The sequence below is a fragment of the Epinephelus fuscoguttatus genome, linkage group LG24 (assembly GCF_011397635.1).
Source record: "Epinephelus fuscoguttatus linkage group LG24, E.fuscoguttatus.final_Chr_v1".
NCBI classification, from domain to species: Eukaryota; Metazoa; Chordata; class Actinopteri; order Perciformes; family Serranidae; genus Epinephelus; species Epinephelus fuscoguttatus.
The window spans coordinates 17,652,442-17,669,468 of record NC_064775.1 but is presented as its reverse complement, the minus strand read 5'-3'; the positions used below and the strand labels follow the sequence as shown (position 1 = coordinate 17,669,468).

The 17,027-nt window shown below is 40.6% G+C and overlaps 1 protein-coding gene across 1 annotated transcript; it reads left to right on the top strand.

The window, feature by feature from the left end:
• The first annotated feature begins 1,959 nt into the window (after nt 1-1,959).
• On the top strand, nt 1,960-12,255 carry LOC125885020 (L-rhamnose-binding lectin CSL2-like). Its single transcript, XM_049570383.1, has 9 exons — nt 1,960-2,060; nt 2,188-2,220; nt 6,202-6,255; nt 6,386-6,524; nt 6,805-6,920; nt 7,057-7,107; nt 11,633-11,753; nt 11,918-12,032; nt 12,135-12,255. Exons 1-8 carry the CDS (start codon nt 2,030-2,032, stop codon nt 12,027-12,029), a joined length of 657 nt encoding a protein of 218 aa, XP_049426340.1. The 5' UTR covers nt 1,960-2,029; the 3' UTR covers nt 12,030-12,032; nt 12,135-12,255.
• Nucleotides 12,256-17,027: the final 4,772 nt, after the last annotated feature.

Sequence of the window (17,027 nt, the reverse complement as noted above, 5' to 3'; positions counted from 1 at the left end):
CTGTAACTAACTCAAAATCTGAAGTGTGCTTTGATTTTATTTCTTATGTATTGTTGCCCCTGAGCTTTTTTGAAATATGCTCTGTTAAATGTACAGTATTGCTGTTCCTGTTTGTATGTATTGCATGTGTTTGGCTAAACTGGCCCATTACAGAAATGTGAAAAGGAACACTTAATTGTCACAGTATAACACAGAGTCAGTTAAATTTCAGGGATATCAATCTGTCCATTTAGGAAGTACAAGTGATTGTGAATCAGTTTCACCTGCTTCGGTCAAAAAAAGTGACAACAGGTGGAATGGAGAGGCAAAAAGGGAATGGTTTTACATGTGGTGGCCACAGACAGAGTTTTGTGTTCTGTTCGTGTCCTTGTCACTACTGGTAGCATGAGGCAGTACCTGCAGCCCAATCAGGTTGCACAGGTAGTCCAGCTCCTCCAGGATGGCACATCCATACGAGTGGTCGCAAGAAGGTTTGCTGTATCTCCCAGCACACGCTCAAGAGCATGGAGGAGATACCAGGAGATTGGCCGTTACACGAGGAGAGCTGGACAGGGCCGTAGAATGGCATCAACCCAGCAGCAGGACCAGTATCTGCTCCTTTGTGTGAGGAGGAACAGGAGGAGCACTGCGAGAGCCCTACAAAATGACCTCCAGCAGGCTACTGGTGTGCATGTTTCTGACCACACTGTCAGAAACAGACTCCATGAGGGTGGCATAAGGGCCTGGTGTCCTCTAGTGGGATCTGTGATCACAGCCCAGCACCATGCAGCTCCACTGGCATTCGGCAGTAAACACCAGAATTGGCAGGTCTGCCACTGGCGCCCTCTTCTCTTCACAGATGAGAGCAGGGTCACACTGAGCACATGCGACAGGCGTCAAAGAGTGTGGAGAGGCTGTGATGAACATTATGCTTCCTGTAACATCATCCAGTATGACCGGTTTGGCGGTGGATGGTGTGAGGAGGCGTATCCTTTGAGGGTCACAGACCTCCATGTCATAGCCAGTGGTACCCTGGCTGCTGTTAGAAATCCTCAGAGTGATTGTCAGACCTTATGCTGGTGCAGCGGGCCTTGGGTTCTTCCTGGCGCAGCGGGCCCTGGGTTCCTCCTGGCGCAGCGGGCCCTGGGTTTCTCCTGGCACAGTGGGCCCTGGGTTCCTCCTGACACAGCGGGCCCTGGGTTCCTCCTGGCGCAGCGGGCCCTGGGTTCCTCCTGGTGCAGGACAATGTCTGACCTCATGTGGCTAGAGTGTGTAGGCAGTTCCTGGATGACGAAGGCAATGATGCTATTGAATGGCTCTTTCATTTCCCTGACATTAATCCAATTGAGCTCCTATGGGACGTTATGTATCGGTGCATCTGATGGCGCCAAGTCCTGGCATAAACTGTCCAGGGGCTCACTGATTATCTGATCCAGGCCTGATTGAATTATTTATTGTTATTATTTAGTGATTGATTTAAGTGTTCCCCTATTTTTTCAGCAGTGTAAATAAATAATAATAGTTTTTTGAGAATAACTTTTACCAAACTGCCAACTTGAACATTTAATACATTGTTAGACAAACTAAAAACTCATTTTTTTAGTTGCATCTTGCAAGTGTCGACAGTAAAGTTCCTCAAGCAACAGACAATATTTGGATTTCAAATGTTTAGATTACACTAAGAGACACGATGACAAGTCATGTCACTTTGCTACCTGTGTACATATTTATGCACTTAATTTTTTTTTTTTGATTTTGGTCCCATTTTTCATAGATTCAAGTTAAAGATTGGGAATTTTTATGCCCACAAAAGAATCATTTCTCTCAAATTTTGGTTGCAAATTTATTAAAATCTGTGTAAGTGAGCCCTTATCCATCCACCTGTCTAGTCATGAAATTCTGTCCTGTCTCTGTGCCCCCAGGGCTGTTGACTGTTGATTTTCAGCAGCCTCCTACTTCAGGATATTTGTGTTGATTTGAAACAAAAGAAGAAGAAATCATATAAAAGCTGAGGTCTGCTCTGTGATCATCACTTGCTACAGCTGACAAGATGCTGTCCACAAGACTGACAATCATCGCCTGTGAGTACACGACCTGTTGTTGTCTTTAATGCTCTTGATTTTGGGTGTAACTTTAGTAATGCAACCAAATTATGCTTCATGTCCTTTATAGAATCAACAATATTGATATATGTTTTCTATCTTTTAGTCCTGGCTGCAGCTTGGTTTTGGACATCTGAAGGTAATTTTTTCTTTGATCCTCTGATTTCCTTCCTATATTACAGTTTTTCTCCATTGGTTTGGCTCATTTCTTGAAAAAGAAATTACATTCTCAAAACTGTAAGATCATTTGGCAAAACAGTCTTACAGTTCAGCACAACACCATAGCTCACTTGCAAAAGCTCATATCTCTCCCAAAACTGTTCACTCATGCTTCAAAACTAAATTCCTTTCCCATATAAATAGTCAGTGCCACCAAAATGCAAAGATCCTTTCTCAATTCCTTTGGCTCATTTCTTGAAACAGACCGGACGTTCTCAACACTCTTGGTGCTTTTGCCAAAATAACCTGGATGGTTCAGCACAACACCATGGTTCAGCTGCAAAAGCTCATATCTCTCCCAAAACAGTTCACTCATGTGTCAAAACTAAATTCCATTCTCATATAAATAGTCAGTGCCCCCAAAATGCATCGTCCCTTTGGCATTGTGTAAGCACTGCAAGTCAAAATGTTTAGATGTTTTGTCACTATGGCAGAGGACCACTGAAATATCCCTCATGTCCACCTCTCAGTCTTAGCCCAGTCCTTCATTGACAATGGTTACTGTGCTAGTTTTTTTGTCTAGCTAACAGAATACAATTGTGTATAAAACTGAAAAAAAGAAAAGAAAAAAAAAGGATTTTATTGTAAGAATAGCCTCCAAGGTTTGACATCACACATTGCACTCATACTGCCAAGGAAATTGTAACCATTTGTATTCACACACATAAAGTAACTTTAACTTAGTAAAAAGAAAATGTATACAGCATAATATACTGTAATATAAACACATAAACAAAAAACAAGGAAAATTATATGTAGCCTACAGTGCTGTACATAAAGTGTTTCACAACTAACACTTCTTCACTGGTCACTGTCCTCACCCTCCCTCTCCTGGCCACCGTCCTCACCCTCCTGGCTATCCACACGTTGCTGTCTGTCTGGCCACAGATTCTTGTCCACATCACAGCATATATTCTCCCTTGCGATGCAATGAGGGAAGAAACGGCGTGCATGTCGCAACCATCCCCTACACTGATCTCCTGTAATATCTTCACATGCAGCGTCCATTGCATGGAGCAGGGACCTCTGATTTTGAGCCTGATGCTCATACACTCTCCACCTCCAAGCAGAGAAAAACTCCTCAATAGGACTGAGGAAAGGAAAGTAAGGTGGTAGGAACACCATGACCATCCTTGGATGAGTAGTGAACCAGGCCCTGATGAGCGGGCCACGGTGGAAATTCACATTGTCCCACACAATGACATAGTTTGGTAGGTGAGGCCCTACGAGACCTCTCTCATTTTCAGGGATCAAATCAGAATAAAGGTGGTCCAAGAAGATGAGGAGCCTCTGTGTATTGTATGGGCCAAGACTGGGGATGTGAGTTGCCACACCATTCTCAGAAATGGCAGCACACATAGTTATATTGCCCCCACTCTGGCCTGGGACATCCACCGTGGCCCCTCCTTTGTTAGTCAAGTTCTAGTTTCACCTGACTGTCAGTTAATCAATTTATCAAATGTTCCAAGAGATTCATATATGGTATTCATGGTATTATGTTCTTGGCTAATTTTGACAATTGAACAGACTATTGTGCATGTGATAACTTGTTTTGGAGAGAACAGCCATTAGACTGAGAATCAACAATCAGTTTAGATCAACAAGACCTATTCACTTGGAAATTGTGCTAACTGTAGGCTACCTGTACTTAATCATTTGCAAAGATGTACTTAGACATTGAGACATGTACTAAGACATTTGCAATTTGATGAAATGAATGAGAAATTCAATTCTGTTGTGAACAACTGCCAAGTGGTTTGGAGGTTTGTCCATGTTATTTTGAGAATGTAATTTCTGTTTCAAGAAATGAGCCAAACCAATGGAGAAAAACTGTAACTTTTGTTTGTGCCTTCCAAACTTTATTTTACCTTTTTTTTATGTGTTCAATTTGTTGTGCAATGTCAAGATCTCTATGTCATCTCCTGCAAACTGAATTCTGTAAATGTTCTTAATCTGTAAACTTTATTTTGTAAACTACCAAAAATAATTTATAGTTTTGAAAAAATAAAACAATCGGGTAATTGACAGGAAAAAAAAGCAGAGATTTACGGAAGCCCTGAGAGGAAAGGTAGAAAAAATATTTGTGAGCAATGTGTGCCAAAAGCTAAGTTTATGCCATAAATACCAGAGGTACTAGATCAAGTTTGAGGTTAATTAGGCTGTACTGAGTGCGAGACAGCCATGCAGAATGAAACATAAACTGAACCATATAAATGGCATTGAGTTCAGTTCAGCCAAGTCCAGCATAAACAAAAGGTTTTACCTTCTAAGTTAACTTATGACAAATGTCCACTAGAGTCGGGTTGGTTTCAGCTGAACCTGCATTTGCCATTATGGCTGATTTCTGGCAAATTGGAAAAACAGCCTACATCGGCAACCTGTGCCGATGGTATCAAGGTGCTAAATCCAACTTGTATTGCATTGATAATAACCAATCTGACAAAGTGAGTTACATAATATTATGTTCATAAATGGACCAACTGAGCCACTAGTGTCTGGCAGGCCATCTGCAATTTAAAGAAGATCAAACTTCAGCAGAGGTGGGAGGGGGGACAAGTGGCGCATGTTGTGTTTGTTTACTAGGAAGACCATGTGTTTTTTGGTTGATGAGACAAGACATGGCAAAGTCATTCTCTCAAGAAAACTGCAACAATATGGCAACATTTTAGATTTCTGAACTTTTGCCGGATGCCCTGTTTTTATTTGTTCCTGTGGCTCACTTTAGAAGTGCCCCAGTTGATGAAGTACAGCTGATTTGGGATATCACAATATGAAATTTTTGTTTAAGTAAGTAAGTTTAAGTAAGAAGTATAAGCATTGCCTTTGCGCCAAGACCTGTTGGCAGAACAATGGCAGAGAAAAAAAGAAAAATGAAAGGAACAGGTTGTGATGGACAAGGTCCTCAAAACCTCAGAAAAGAAACATGACAGGTTTAATATCCCAGTCTGTCAGAGCTGTAGCTGTTTTCAAACACACACCTTTGTGTGTAAGTGCACACAGCGTCTCTCTTAATGGGACATACAGCAGCAGCAGACAACAGTTCTGCTTTCTGCTACGTTCATATTTTAGATTGTGATCTGAATAATAATGTATTATTCCACCCACCACAACCCATCAGCTATTAATCAGAATGTTTTTGCTACTGTATGAGAGCTACAATGATGACTGTGGAAACCTGACCTGTTGGCTGGTATTTGAAATGTATGTGGTTGGCTAATCAGAGCATTATGATTGTGCTGTATCAATAAGGTTACAAAAAAAAAAGATTCAGTCTGTCTCTCCTGCCCGCTCGCTGGCTGAGTAGACTGCATATTAGCGGTGGGAATACCCAGAGGCCACATGATACGATATTATCACGATACTTTAGTCACAGTACAATACTATTGTGATATAAAATGTGTTGAGACGTGCTGAGTATTGCAATAACATATGTTGCGATATACTGAGATTCATTACCTTTTTTCAACTGCAAATTGTTAGGGCTGCCCCCTAATGGTCGACCAAACTTTAGTCGACCAATGAGGTCATTAGTCAGCAAGATTTTATTGGTTGCTTAGCCGCAGAAAATAAAACAACAAACAAATGTGAAACTCTATGAGGAGCTGGGCCTATACGACTGGACCATGTGGGAATTTAATTTGAAAGGACAGACACAGGAAGAGGCCACGTTCAGCAGTCAGACAGGAGTCATGTTACAAACCAGTCATAGCTGACAGATATCTTTCCCTTCTTCCGTGAATAATAATATAAATATGGAAAAGTTGATCATATAAACTTTTCTTTCCTGTCAATCATCTCACAAGCCCTAAAATTTTCTTTGCAAGACCCATCCATGTTGGGGACCTCTGCTCTACAAGCGTGACTAAGTGTGTCAACTTACTAACACAATGTTTTGCTGCAGGAAAAATCTACTATGATGTGGCATGTCCTGGTGTCAACAGTGAGCTGCGTTGCCGTATGTATTAATTTCTACTTAAACATAATATAAAATCCATTCACTCTCAGGCTTCAGCTCCTCTCTTCCCTCTCCTACCATCAGGTATTGTTAATACTTTGCTTTATGATCATGTTTTGTGTATGTTCAGCTCAAGGACAATTGATTGAAGTGCTATCCATGCAATATGGTAAGATGAGTTCTGTTGACTGCGCTGCCAGAAGCCAGCCTGCCATGAGTGTGAGGGCACAGTGCATACACTGGATGATGATTGGATGGGTCAAGAGCATGTAAGAGTTTTTCAGTTCTGTTTGGAACAAAGTTGGTGAACATATTTTACAATAGGAATATGAAAAGGTTTCATTTGAGGTGAAAACTTTCTAAATGATCCTTAATCCAACATTTCACAAAAAAGGAAATGTTAGAGGAAATCCTAACCCTAACCCTTACCCTTGTTAAAAAAAACAATCAAATGTTAAAATTGTCTTTGTGCAGACATTCTCTCATGCATAAAAAATCTTGCCTGTGCAATATTTGAATATTTGAACCTTTTCCAATATATTCCTCCAGCTGTGACAACTTGCAACGCTGCCGACTGCCCAAGCCCAATGTTCAGATGTTTACATGCGATAAAGATAAAGATAACTTCATTCAGTACAAGTACAAGTGTAACATCAAAAGTCCTGGTGAGTATTTTAAGCACCCCAGAGGACTAGCTGACATACAACAGCATAATTGCACAGATATCACTGAAGATGTTCAGATGATTTTAGGATTGAAAGCTAAGATCTGATCTGACCTCATCCTCTGATGTTTTGACAGATGTGAAAACGGCTGTTTTCTGTGAAGGACAAAAAGCGCTCATTGAGTGTCGTAAGAATGCTTCTTTAATCCTCTCTGCATGGAAATGTTTAGATATTAAGAAAAAAACATGACACTTCTCTCCATGATGTTTTTTATAAACATGTTCATACCTATATTCCTTTAACCCTGAATTTTAAAGTGCAGGCCTGTTATTTTTATTTCATTTTTTAGCATTACAATAATGTAGTATAAGATATTGTTTTTGTTTAGAGTGAGCGGCCCTATTCATACAGCATGATAATAGATTCATTATGAAAAAAGATTATAGGTAATTGTGAAAAGCAGGTCGACCAAACATTCGTAGACCAAAGGTCCAGTGTGTGGGATTTGGTGGCATCTGTTGGCAAAAATAGAATATAACAGTAATAATGTTTTAATTAGTTTATCATGAAACTAACTGAAGCTAATGCGGGATTTATACAGTGAATCAACGCCATACCTATGGCGTAGGCTATGCATCGACAAAGAGCCTACGCCCTAGTCTGACTTGCACCCACGGCTGCCCCTGACCAAATTCAGGTCCTAAGCGAAATTTTATTTGGAGGCCCCCATCCCAAATGTATCATAGGTACAAAATGACCGTACAACAACTTGCCATTTAACTTGACAACCTTTATTGGCAATAACAAATGTACTGTAGATACAGTAGTTTGGCTGTATGAGTCAAATAAAATAAAAAAATTCAACCTGAAATAAATAAATAAATAAATATTAAATAACAATAACTTCAGACTGAAATAAATAAATAAACAAATCTGAGTCACAAATAGCCATCAATTACTCATCAAAAGAAAGTAACTTCCACCACCTCAATCCCCCACCCTTGATTAAACACTGAAAATAAAATAAAAGAGGGAGACAGGTTTTTCCTATTTAATCTTATTTTGTTATATTTCTCCCTCTCCCCTCTCTGGAGGCGTCCGATCTCCCTCAGCCCTCCGCCTCTCTCACCTTAATTAAACACTGAAAACAGAAATAAAATACAGAGACATTCTTTTCTATTTTCATCTTAGCTATATTTCTCCCTCTTCCCTCTCTGGGAGCATCCGACCTCCCGGCCCCGCACATACCCCCGAGGCTCGGGTCTCCCCCTCCGTGGAGCCTGCCCTGCCGTCCCCGCACATACTCCTGAGGCTCTTTTGGACGAAATGTCAACAACTCTTCACCTGCTGCAGCTCTGCAAGTGCCTGCCAGCGCACCCCTCTTATTGTTAATATGTCGAGTGCTGTCAATCATTGCAGTGACGCATGGGCGGTCAGGTCTCTTCTCTCCTTCCTCGAGCTGATTCTACGCGCGCCTCATGGTAGCGCATGTGCGCATCCATTGCGCATATGCGCAAATGCATCCCCTCGCGCAAAATGTGGCCCCCCATGGAAGATGAGGCCCTACGCACAGCGCGTGTTCTGCGTTTAGGGAGGGGCGGCCCTGCATGCACCTTCACAGAAATGTAACTACACGTCGCATTTGTGTAAGCTGAAACCATTTCCCTCAGTGGAAACGAAGTTTTTATTTACTTTTATTTCCCAGATAAGAAACTAGAAATTGTGAAGACAGTAAAGCCTCCACTAAAATAGCTTGTTAAGTCTTGTGTGTGATTTATCCTTCGGGATTTATCCTGGCTTCATTCAAGCGCAAGAAATCTATGCTTGTTGCTAGGCTAATTTATACAATGTAAAATGCCATAAGCAGGGGCGCCACCAGGAATTTTGGGCCCCATGAAAAAAAAAAAAATCACATTGAGCCCCCCTGCGCAGCTGTTGTCACCACATCTCTGGGACCTAACTGACCCATTAAAAGCTTTACATAACTCTAACTTCGAAGGCTTGCAACTGTCTTGCTTCTTGTGGATCAATACCGCCAGTACAATATTTACTACTAGTGAGTTGTACATGCAACAGTCTGCATACAGTATGAAATTCACTATTTGATGCAAGATTAAAAGCCGCCATAAAAAATGTGCTAAATGCCATCTTTTACAGTCTAAATGTATTTTTTATTGTAAAATCCCAAAATGGAAAATTCTCTTAACATTAATGAAAGACTTTTTTTTTTAAAAAAAAACAAAAAACTTAAATATACATTAACTTTTTAATCAAAATAAATTAAGATCATCATCTCAAAAAGTTGAAAACAGCAGATTTTTTTAATACCAATAAATTAACAACACTAAATCCTACTGAACATTGACCCAAATTACCTTCAGTTCTGTATCACCACCACTAGATTACATACATTAGTTACATGTTTTTGTATTTTGCTTTGTCATGTGTGTGTGTGTGTGTGTGTGTGCAAGCTGCTCAAATAAACTGCCCTTCATGGGAATAATAAAGTCTGTATCTATAGATGTCATTTAACGGCCATAATTCAATCTAAATGAAAGCATCGAACTGGATTATTTTAATATTCCCTTTCACTTTAATACAGGTTGAGTTAGGCTACTTAATGTTTCCAACTGTCTAGCATCCAGTACAGACAGCTGAAGGCTGTTTTTGTTTAATAATAATCATTATATGGAAAAATAATTTGTTTGAATTTCTGTCATTAAAAATATTTTGTTTTCTTTTTTGTAATGATATAAAAGAGCAAGAGAGAGAGAGAGAGAGAGAAATTCCCACAGACTCCCTGCAATAATGCTAACTGGCATGTCATTCAACACAGTGTTGCTCACCTTCTTCACTGGGACGGGGAGGGGTAAAGTTATGGTGAGACAGGGCTGCTGCTTCTGACTCATGTGTTGTTGAGTCTGGTAAAAGGGGCAGGGACAACTGATTTAATATCAATTCAATCAATCAATCAATTTTATTTATAAAGCCCAATATCACAAATCACAATTTGCCTCACAGGGCTTTACAGCATACGACATCCCTCTGTCCTTAAGACCCTCACAGCGGATAAGGAAAAACTCCCCAAAAAAAACCCTTTAACGGGGGAAAAAAACGGTAGAAACCTCAGGAAGAGCAACTGAGGAGGGATCCCTCTTCCAGGACGGACAGACGTGCAACAGATGTCGTACAGAACAGATCAACATGATAAATTAACAGTAATCCATATGACACAGGGAGAGAGAGAGAGAGAGCGAGAGAGAGATATGCAGGTAATGACAGTATCTTACAACAACATTAATGGAAGTAATAATATTATAGTTATAGTTCTGGTTACTGCGGTACAATATGTTGAAAGTATGTATTAATACCTGGCAGTATACATGTGTGACAATAATCATATGTGTATAATAACAGAAGAAGTATGACTAATGACTAATGATGGCAGCAGCAGCAGGAGGCATCTGGCGGGACCACGGCAGCAGCACAACCACACACGTCACGCTGTCCAGGCACCGCTGTGATATGAGTTAATCTGAGAGACAGTGGAGCACAAAGGCTCCGGAGAAGAAGCCGAGTTAGTGACATCCAGAATGGCCGGGTTAGCTAGATGCAGTAATAGGATACGAGAGAGAGAGAGAGAGAGAAGGAGAGAAGGGGCCCGGTGTATTATAGAGGGGTCCTCCGGCAGACTAGGCCTAAGTCAGCCTAACTAAGGGCTGGTACAGGACAAGCCTGAGCTGAGCCTGAGAATATGAATATCTTGCTAAACATTTACCTACACTGATTAAATGTAGGTTAAAAAGGAGTGAAATGTAGGCTAACGCTAGTCTGTAGCTAGCTTATTTCACTATGGACATCAAGCTAGCTAACAGGTTAATTTCTATCACTCACACACTATAGGCTACCCACCTTTCTTGGAGAAAAACAGGCTCACATATTGACGCCCTTTCTTTTGCCTCTCCTCTCTCTCCTCTCTCTCCTTCCTTTTTTTGAAAACTGGATTTTCTTTTAGTACTAGGTAGCATTATGATGAATGTAGCATTCTAGCAGAACCGCTGACTGCTACTACGCACCATCACAGTCAGTGCGCTAAGGCAGAACCCCATTTCATGCAGATACAGGGGGGTGGTCAGTCAATATGGATGTTTACTTTTTGGTCAGTGGGAATTATTTAACTTTTACTGCCACACACAAGTAAAAACAAGGACATCATTAATTTTATTACCATATTTGAAAAAAAAAATCTTAATGATGATGGTTTAATAATTTTATATTAATCTTTACCTACTTTTGGGGCCCCTGTCAGTCAGGGGCCCTTGGAATCGTCTGAACTTTTCTCCCCTACAGGGCCACTGGCCATAGGCTTGTGCTAATAACGTTAGCATGTTATATTTGTTTGCAAATCGTATTTAGTATAAGATAGTTGTTTTGTCAGTGAACCCTTGTGAGTTGTAGTGGAGCCGAAATTTGTAACGTTACCTTTGTTAAATGTTGCTGTTGTCCCTGGCTTCATATGAGTAGAGTAGAGAAAAAAAGTCTGCTAGCCGCTAGTCTAATTTATACAATATAAAATGCCACAGGTTTGTGCTAAAAAATATTAGCTTGTTGTATTTGTGGGGAAGATGTGTCCAGCAAAAGATAACTGCTTTGTCTGTGAATGCTGCAAGTTATAGTGACACATTTTGTCTTCATTTCTGTGTCACCCTCAGCAAGAGGACGCCTCAACATTTTGCGTTCCACTTTTGGACGTTTCGACGAGTACATCTGCACGGACAGGGCTTCAACAATGACCTTCTGTTCAAGTCCCCGAGCTGGAGCCATTAAAAAAGAGTGTGTACTGGGGCAAAAGACAAAAGATTTGGGGACAAATTCACAAAAGGATTTGCTGTTTGTATTTCAGAATGGCTGATTTAGTATTTTAAAGGTGGAATGAATTTTTGATTTTTTCGTTCTGACATCAATAACTCTTTCTTTTCGTTTTGGTTTACCCTCAGCTGTGATGGCTATAGAATTTGCAAATTTCCCTCCAACTCTGGATACCTGGGAAAACCTGCTTTCTGTGATGGTCTTCCCAAGTACACCACTGTGGATTATGTTTGTCAGTGACTGGTGAGTTTAAGAATAAATACATGTCCTGTGCACAGTTTTGCAAACAGCTGAAGCATTTAATGTGTCATGTGACACCTGAGGATGTTTTCTTGCAACTTGTAGGAGATTTTCTTCTGACAGCAGCGTCCCAGAGAGGAGCAGTGACAAGTGGTTTCATCTAACATTGGCTTCTTCCAAACACATATCAACAAAGATGTGGTGGAATAAATTATTAAAAGAGTGCAACTAATAATTGTGTTTTTGTCTTTTTTGAGAATCTGCACCAGTGCAATTAGTTTTTCTTTTTTTGTATGTGTGAAAGTCAGTTCTGCCTGATGGCCAGGTGGGAGTAAGTCACACATGTGCAAGTCTCAAGTCACAACTTTCAAGTCTCAAGCAAGTCTCAAGTCACTGTGGTGAAAATTAAGCAACTCAAGTCGAGTACTTGCAATAAGTCAAGCAAGTCAAGTCATTGGTCAGGTCAAGCGAGTCACAAGTGAAGTCATACTCACAAACTCATAAAGATAATATAACATAGACTGCACCCAGTGATGAAATGTAACCAAGCTCATTTACTCTGGTACTGTCAGTAAGAATCTAAGAAGTCATTGTGGACACTATCTCATGGTGCACACATACACACACACACACTCACAGATAGTGAACTTATGTTGGGACAGTTGTTTCACTGTGGCAATATCAAAACCTTGTACAAATAAGTGGAGAGCCTCAGAATATAAAGCTAGCAGCACATGTATCGGCTCTCACAGTGGTGACTGTGTGTGTGTAACGGCCCGGAGCTGGCGTGATAAAATACAGATATTAGATTAAAAAAGTCAAGTCCATTCAAGTCATCTGTCCAAGTCAAAGTCTAGTCTCAAGTCATAAATATTAAGTCAAAGTCAAGTCTCTGTTACAGTTTTTATCCATGTCTGTGACAACATGGATGCTTCACACACATCTTCCCCCCAGCAGCAATACCCGACATTAATGTCATCAATTCAGTATCTGACCAAATGTTTCCCCTTCTGTTCCTGAGAGATGACGCTGAGTAATGGCCAGAGAAGTGTTTTGTGCAGAACATTGTGATGTCACAGTGAAGTTGATCTTTGACTTCATTCACTTCATCATTTTATCCTATCAGACATTTGTGTGATGTTTTGTCATAATTAGCCAAAGAATTCTTGAGTTATGGCCAAAAACATATATTTGAGGTCACATTGAGCTTGACCTTTGACCATCAAAATCTAATACAGTTCATTGTTGAGTCAAAGTGAGTATTTGCACCAAATTTGAAGACATTCCCTCAAGAAATTCTTAAGATATCGCATTCACGAGAACAGGACAGACAGAAGCACAGAAGCATAAAAATAAATAGGAGGCCTGTGCTGACGCAACATGTAATTACATTTCTTGGGAGGTGCACATCAGGCTAAGGCACAGGCTACAGTGTAGGGTATGCATCTACGCAGAGCCTCTGCTGTACTTACAATTGCAAGTTTGTAAGTCAGAAGATGAGCCAGACACTGATAACACAGTCTAAGAGAGGACTGCATGAACACTCAGCCGACTGTGCGGCTCGAGATAAGACTGCCGAGGTCATGGGGTGGAGCACTGCATACATGAGGACATGTTAGGCTGGATCAAGTTCACATAAGAGCTTTTCTGTTCTGCTGCTTATTTTAAGGTGAAAACTTTTTTTTAAAATGATCCATTATTTAACGTTTCATCCAAAATAGCAAATTTTACATAAAAAAGTCCAAATCCCTAGTTACAAAGAGATTTTCCATTGCAAAATCAAAAAGAATAATTAATAAATGAATAAAATGTTTAAATTGTCAATATGTAGATATTCTCCTGACTGGGCAACATTTTGACCTTTTCTGATATTCCTTCAGCTGTGACGAAATGGATCGCTGTCGACTGTCCAAGCCCCATGCGCACATGTTTTTGTGCAGTCACACTGATAATCTTCCTTCAGATCGACTACAACTGTCACAAAAAAAGGTCCTGGTGAGTATTCTAAGCACCACCGAGAACGTGCTGATGTACAGCACGTTTTTTTAAATGCACAGGGGTGACAACAATTACTGTTGGTCTGTCCAACATAATGCAATCATTACAATCTGGTGCATCTATTAACCTGTAAATACTTCCTGTTTAATGGCCACTTTTTGGTTAGACTGTGGTAAAAATGTGATGATTCAACTTTTTTGCATTATGTTGAAAAAATCTATAAAAAAGGAAGACATGCAGTCAATTAGAATGGTAAGGTTTCAGCCAAAACAAGAAGCCAACAAAAAACTGAACTTAAAGGATATGTGTATTGTTGTGAATTGCACTGAATAACTATTTTTTTTTTGTTTGTTTGTGTGTTAAATGGCTGGTACAGAGTTGCAGGCTTAAACCCTGTGTGGGTGCAAACCCAACCCTTGCAGAGTCGTAGGGGTCACATGTGAGCTCTTAGTTTCAGAGTCGTTAAGGTCACAATGTGAGTCGTTGACCCACTTGGCCACCATGTGAGTCGTTAGGGTCAGGTGAGACCAGGGGTGAATAGGTGTGAAGTGGTCTGGGAAGGGATCTCAAGACTGCATTGTAGGTGGGTGATAAGTGGTGTCGTAGGCCACCCCCTCTGTTTAACCATGGTCGTTCCAGTTTGACGTAGATGGCTTCTTTCATGCCTCTTTCCCCCAAAGCAGTTCCAGTGCTGGTTCGGGGCCAGTGCTTAATTTGGAACCAGTTTTCCTGTTTCGACAGACAAAAGAACTTGCTCTGGGCCAGAGAAACCGGTTCCAGAGCGGCACCAGTTCTTTGCTGGACTAGAAGAACGAACCACATACGTCACAGGGAAGGGGGCAGGGTTATTGAGACCGACAACAATAAATGAGACTGTGCGAAGCGCCATTTTAAAAAAAAAAAACAGTGAAGAGGGAAGCCATGGACGCATCGAAGCAACAGTGGTCCATCAACGAAACAAGCTGTCTCCTTCCCTCATGGTCTTCGGCAGAGGTTCAAAACAAACTCAAGGGCGCTTCGCGGACCACGCCGGTATTTATCCAAATACAGCATGAGATGGCTGCTGCGGGGTACGAGAGGACCGTCGACCAGATAAGCTTCAAGCTTAAAAAGTTAAAAAAAAGATTACCGGGACCAAAAGAAGGACCTCGACCGAAGTGGCATCGGGTGGTCAAGGAGAAATCCAACCACCACTCAGCCACTGCAATGCTGGAGGTGATGGTGGACGAAAGCGTAACGCTACCGCAAATGGAACCTGATAAGTTTCTTTTCAAACATTTTGGCCTTGTATACAGTTGTTTAGTGTTACCAGTTTCTTCAGATAACAGCTGTGTCCCAATTTATGTGGGCCCTAAATTGGGACACAGCTGTTGTTTGTGATGATATAATGTTAACTCATCAACAGGTTAGCCTTGGTAACATTATCTAACATTAGCAAGTTACTTAGCCATGGGCTCACCTACCACCCATGACTGCTGCCATTGAATCAGGGCAGCTACATACTCCAATCAGCAATACTGTGAGAAATATAGCTAAGATGAAAATAGAAAAGAATGTCTCTGTATTTTATTTCTGTTTTCAGTGTTTAATTAAGGTGGGAGAGGCGGAGGGCTGAGGGAGATCGGACGCCTCCAGAGGGGAGAGGGAGAAATATAACAAAATAAGATTAAATAGGAAAAACCTGTCTCCCTCTTTTATTTTATTTTCAGTGTTTAATCAAGGGTGGGGGATTGAGGTGGTGGAAGTTACTTTCTTTTTATGAGTAATTGATGGCTATTTGTGACTCAGATTTGTTTATTTATTTATTTCAGTTTGAAGTTATTTTTATTTAATATTTATTTATTTATTTCAGGTTGAATTTTTTTATTTTATTTGACTCATACAGCCAAACTACTGTATCTACTGTACATTTGTTATTGCCAATAACAGTTGTCAAGTTAAATGGCAAGTTGTTGTACGGTCTGTTGCATGTACAACTCACTAGTAGTAAATATTGTACTGGCAGTATTGACCCACAAAAAGCAAGACAGTTGCAAGCCTTTGAAGTTAGAATTATGTAAAGCTTTTAATGGGTCAGTTAGGTCCCAGAGATGTGGTGACAACAGCTGCGCAGGGGGGCTCAATGTGATTTTTTTTTTTCATGGGGCCCAAAATTCCTGGTGGCGCCCCTGCTTATGGCATTTTACATTGTATAAATTAGCCTAGCAACAAGCGTAGATTTCTTGTGCTCGAATGAAGCCAGGATAAATCCCGAAGGATAAATCACACACAAGACTTAACAAGCTATTTTAGTGGAGGCTTTACTGTCTTCACAATTTCTAGTTTCTTATCTGGGAAATAAAAGTAAATAAAAGCTTCGTTTCCACTGAGGGAAATGGTTTCAGCTTACACAAATGCGACGTGTAGTTACATTTCTGTTGTCTCTGTTACGTTTATACCCACATCCTCATTTCCATATGGTGTGAGGTCTGTATACTGTGTCGTACGACTAGTACTGATTGTTGAGCTGACATGTTTGTTACATTGTACCGCTGAACCTGTGTTTATCTATTTATGACTTGTACATAGGGAAGAGGAAGAGAGACAGCAACACAGAGCTGCTGGAATACCTGGAGAGGGCAGACGAGAGGTTCTTGCAGCATAGCAAGGACCTGAATGATGCTCTGCTGCAGAAGCTGGAGACTGGCACTAGTGCGCTTCTTGAACTGATGGGGAGCATGGTGTCTGTGATGGAGGCCCAAGCCCAGAAATGAGCAGTTCTGTTACATAGGTAGTTTTAGTTTTGCACATTCAATGCACACTTCACTTTTATCTTTAGCTTGTTTTTTGTATTTAAATAAATTTTTGTTTTCTAAAGAGACATGTCTGCTTCTGTATGTTTCACTTACTGATGTACAATTTAACTGTGTAATAAGTTCAAGTAAAGCTAGTAAAAACAAGTCAAGAACTCAACAGGTTATCCATTTATGAAGATGCTTTTCATTGATGTCTTCATTCACT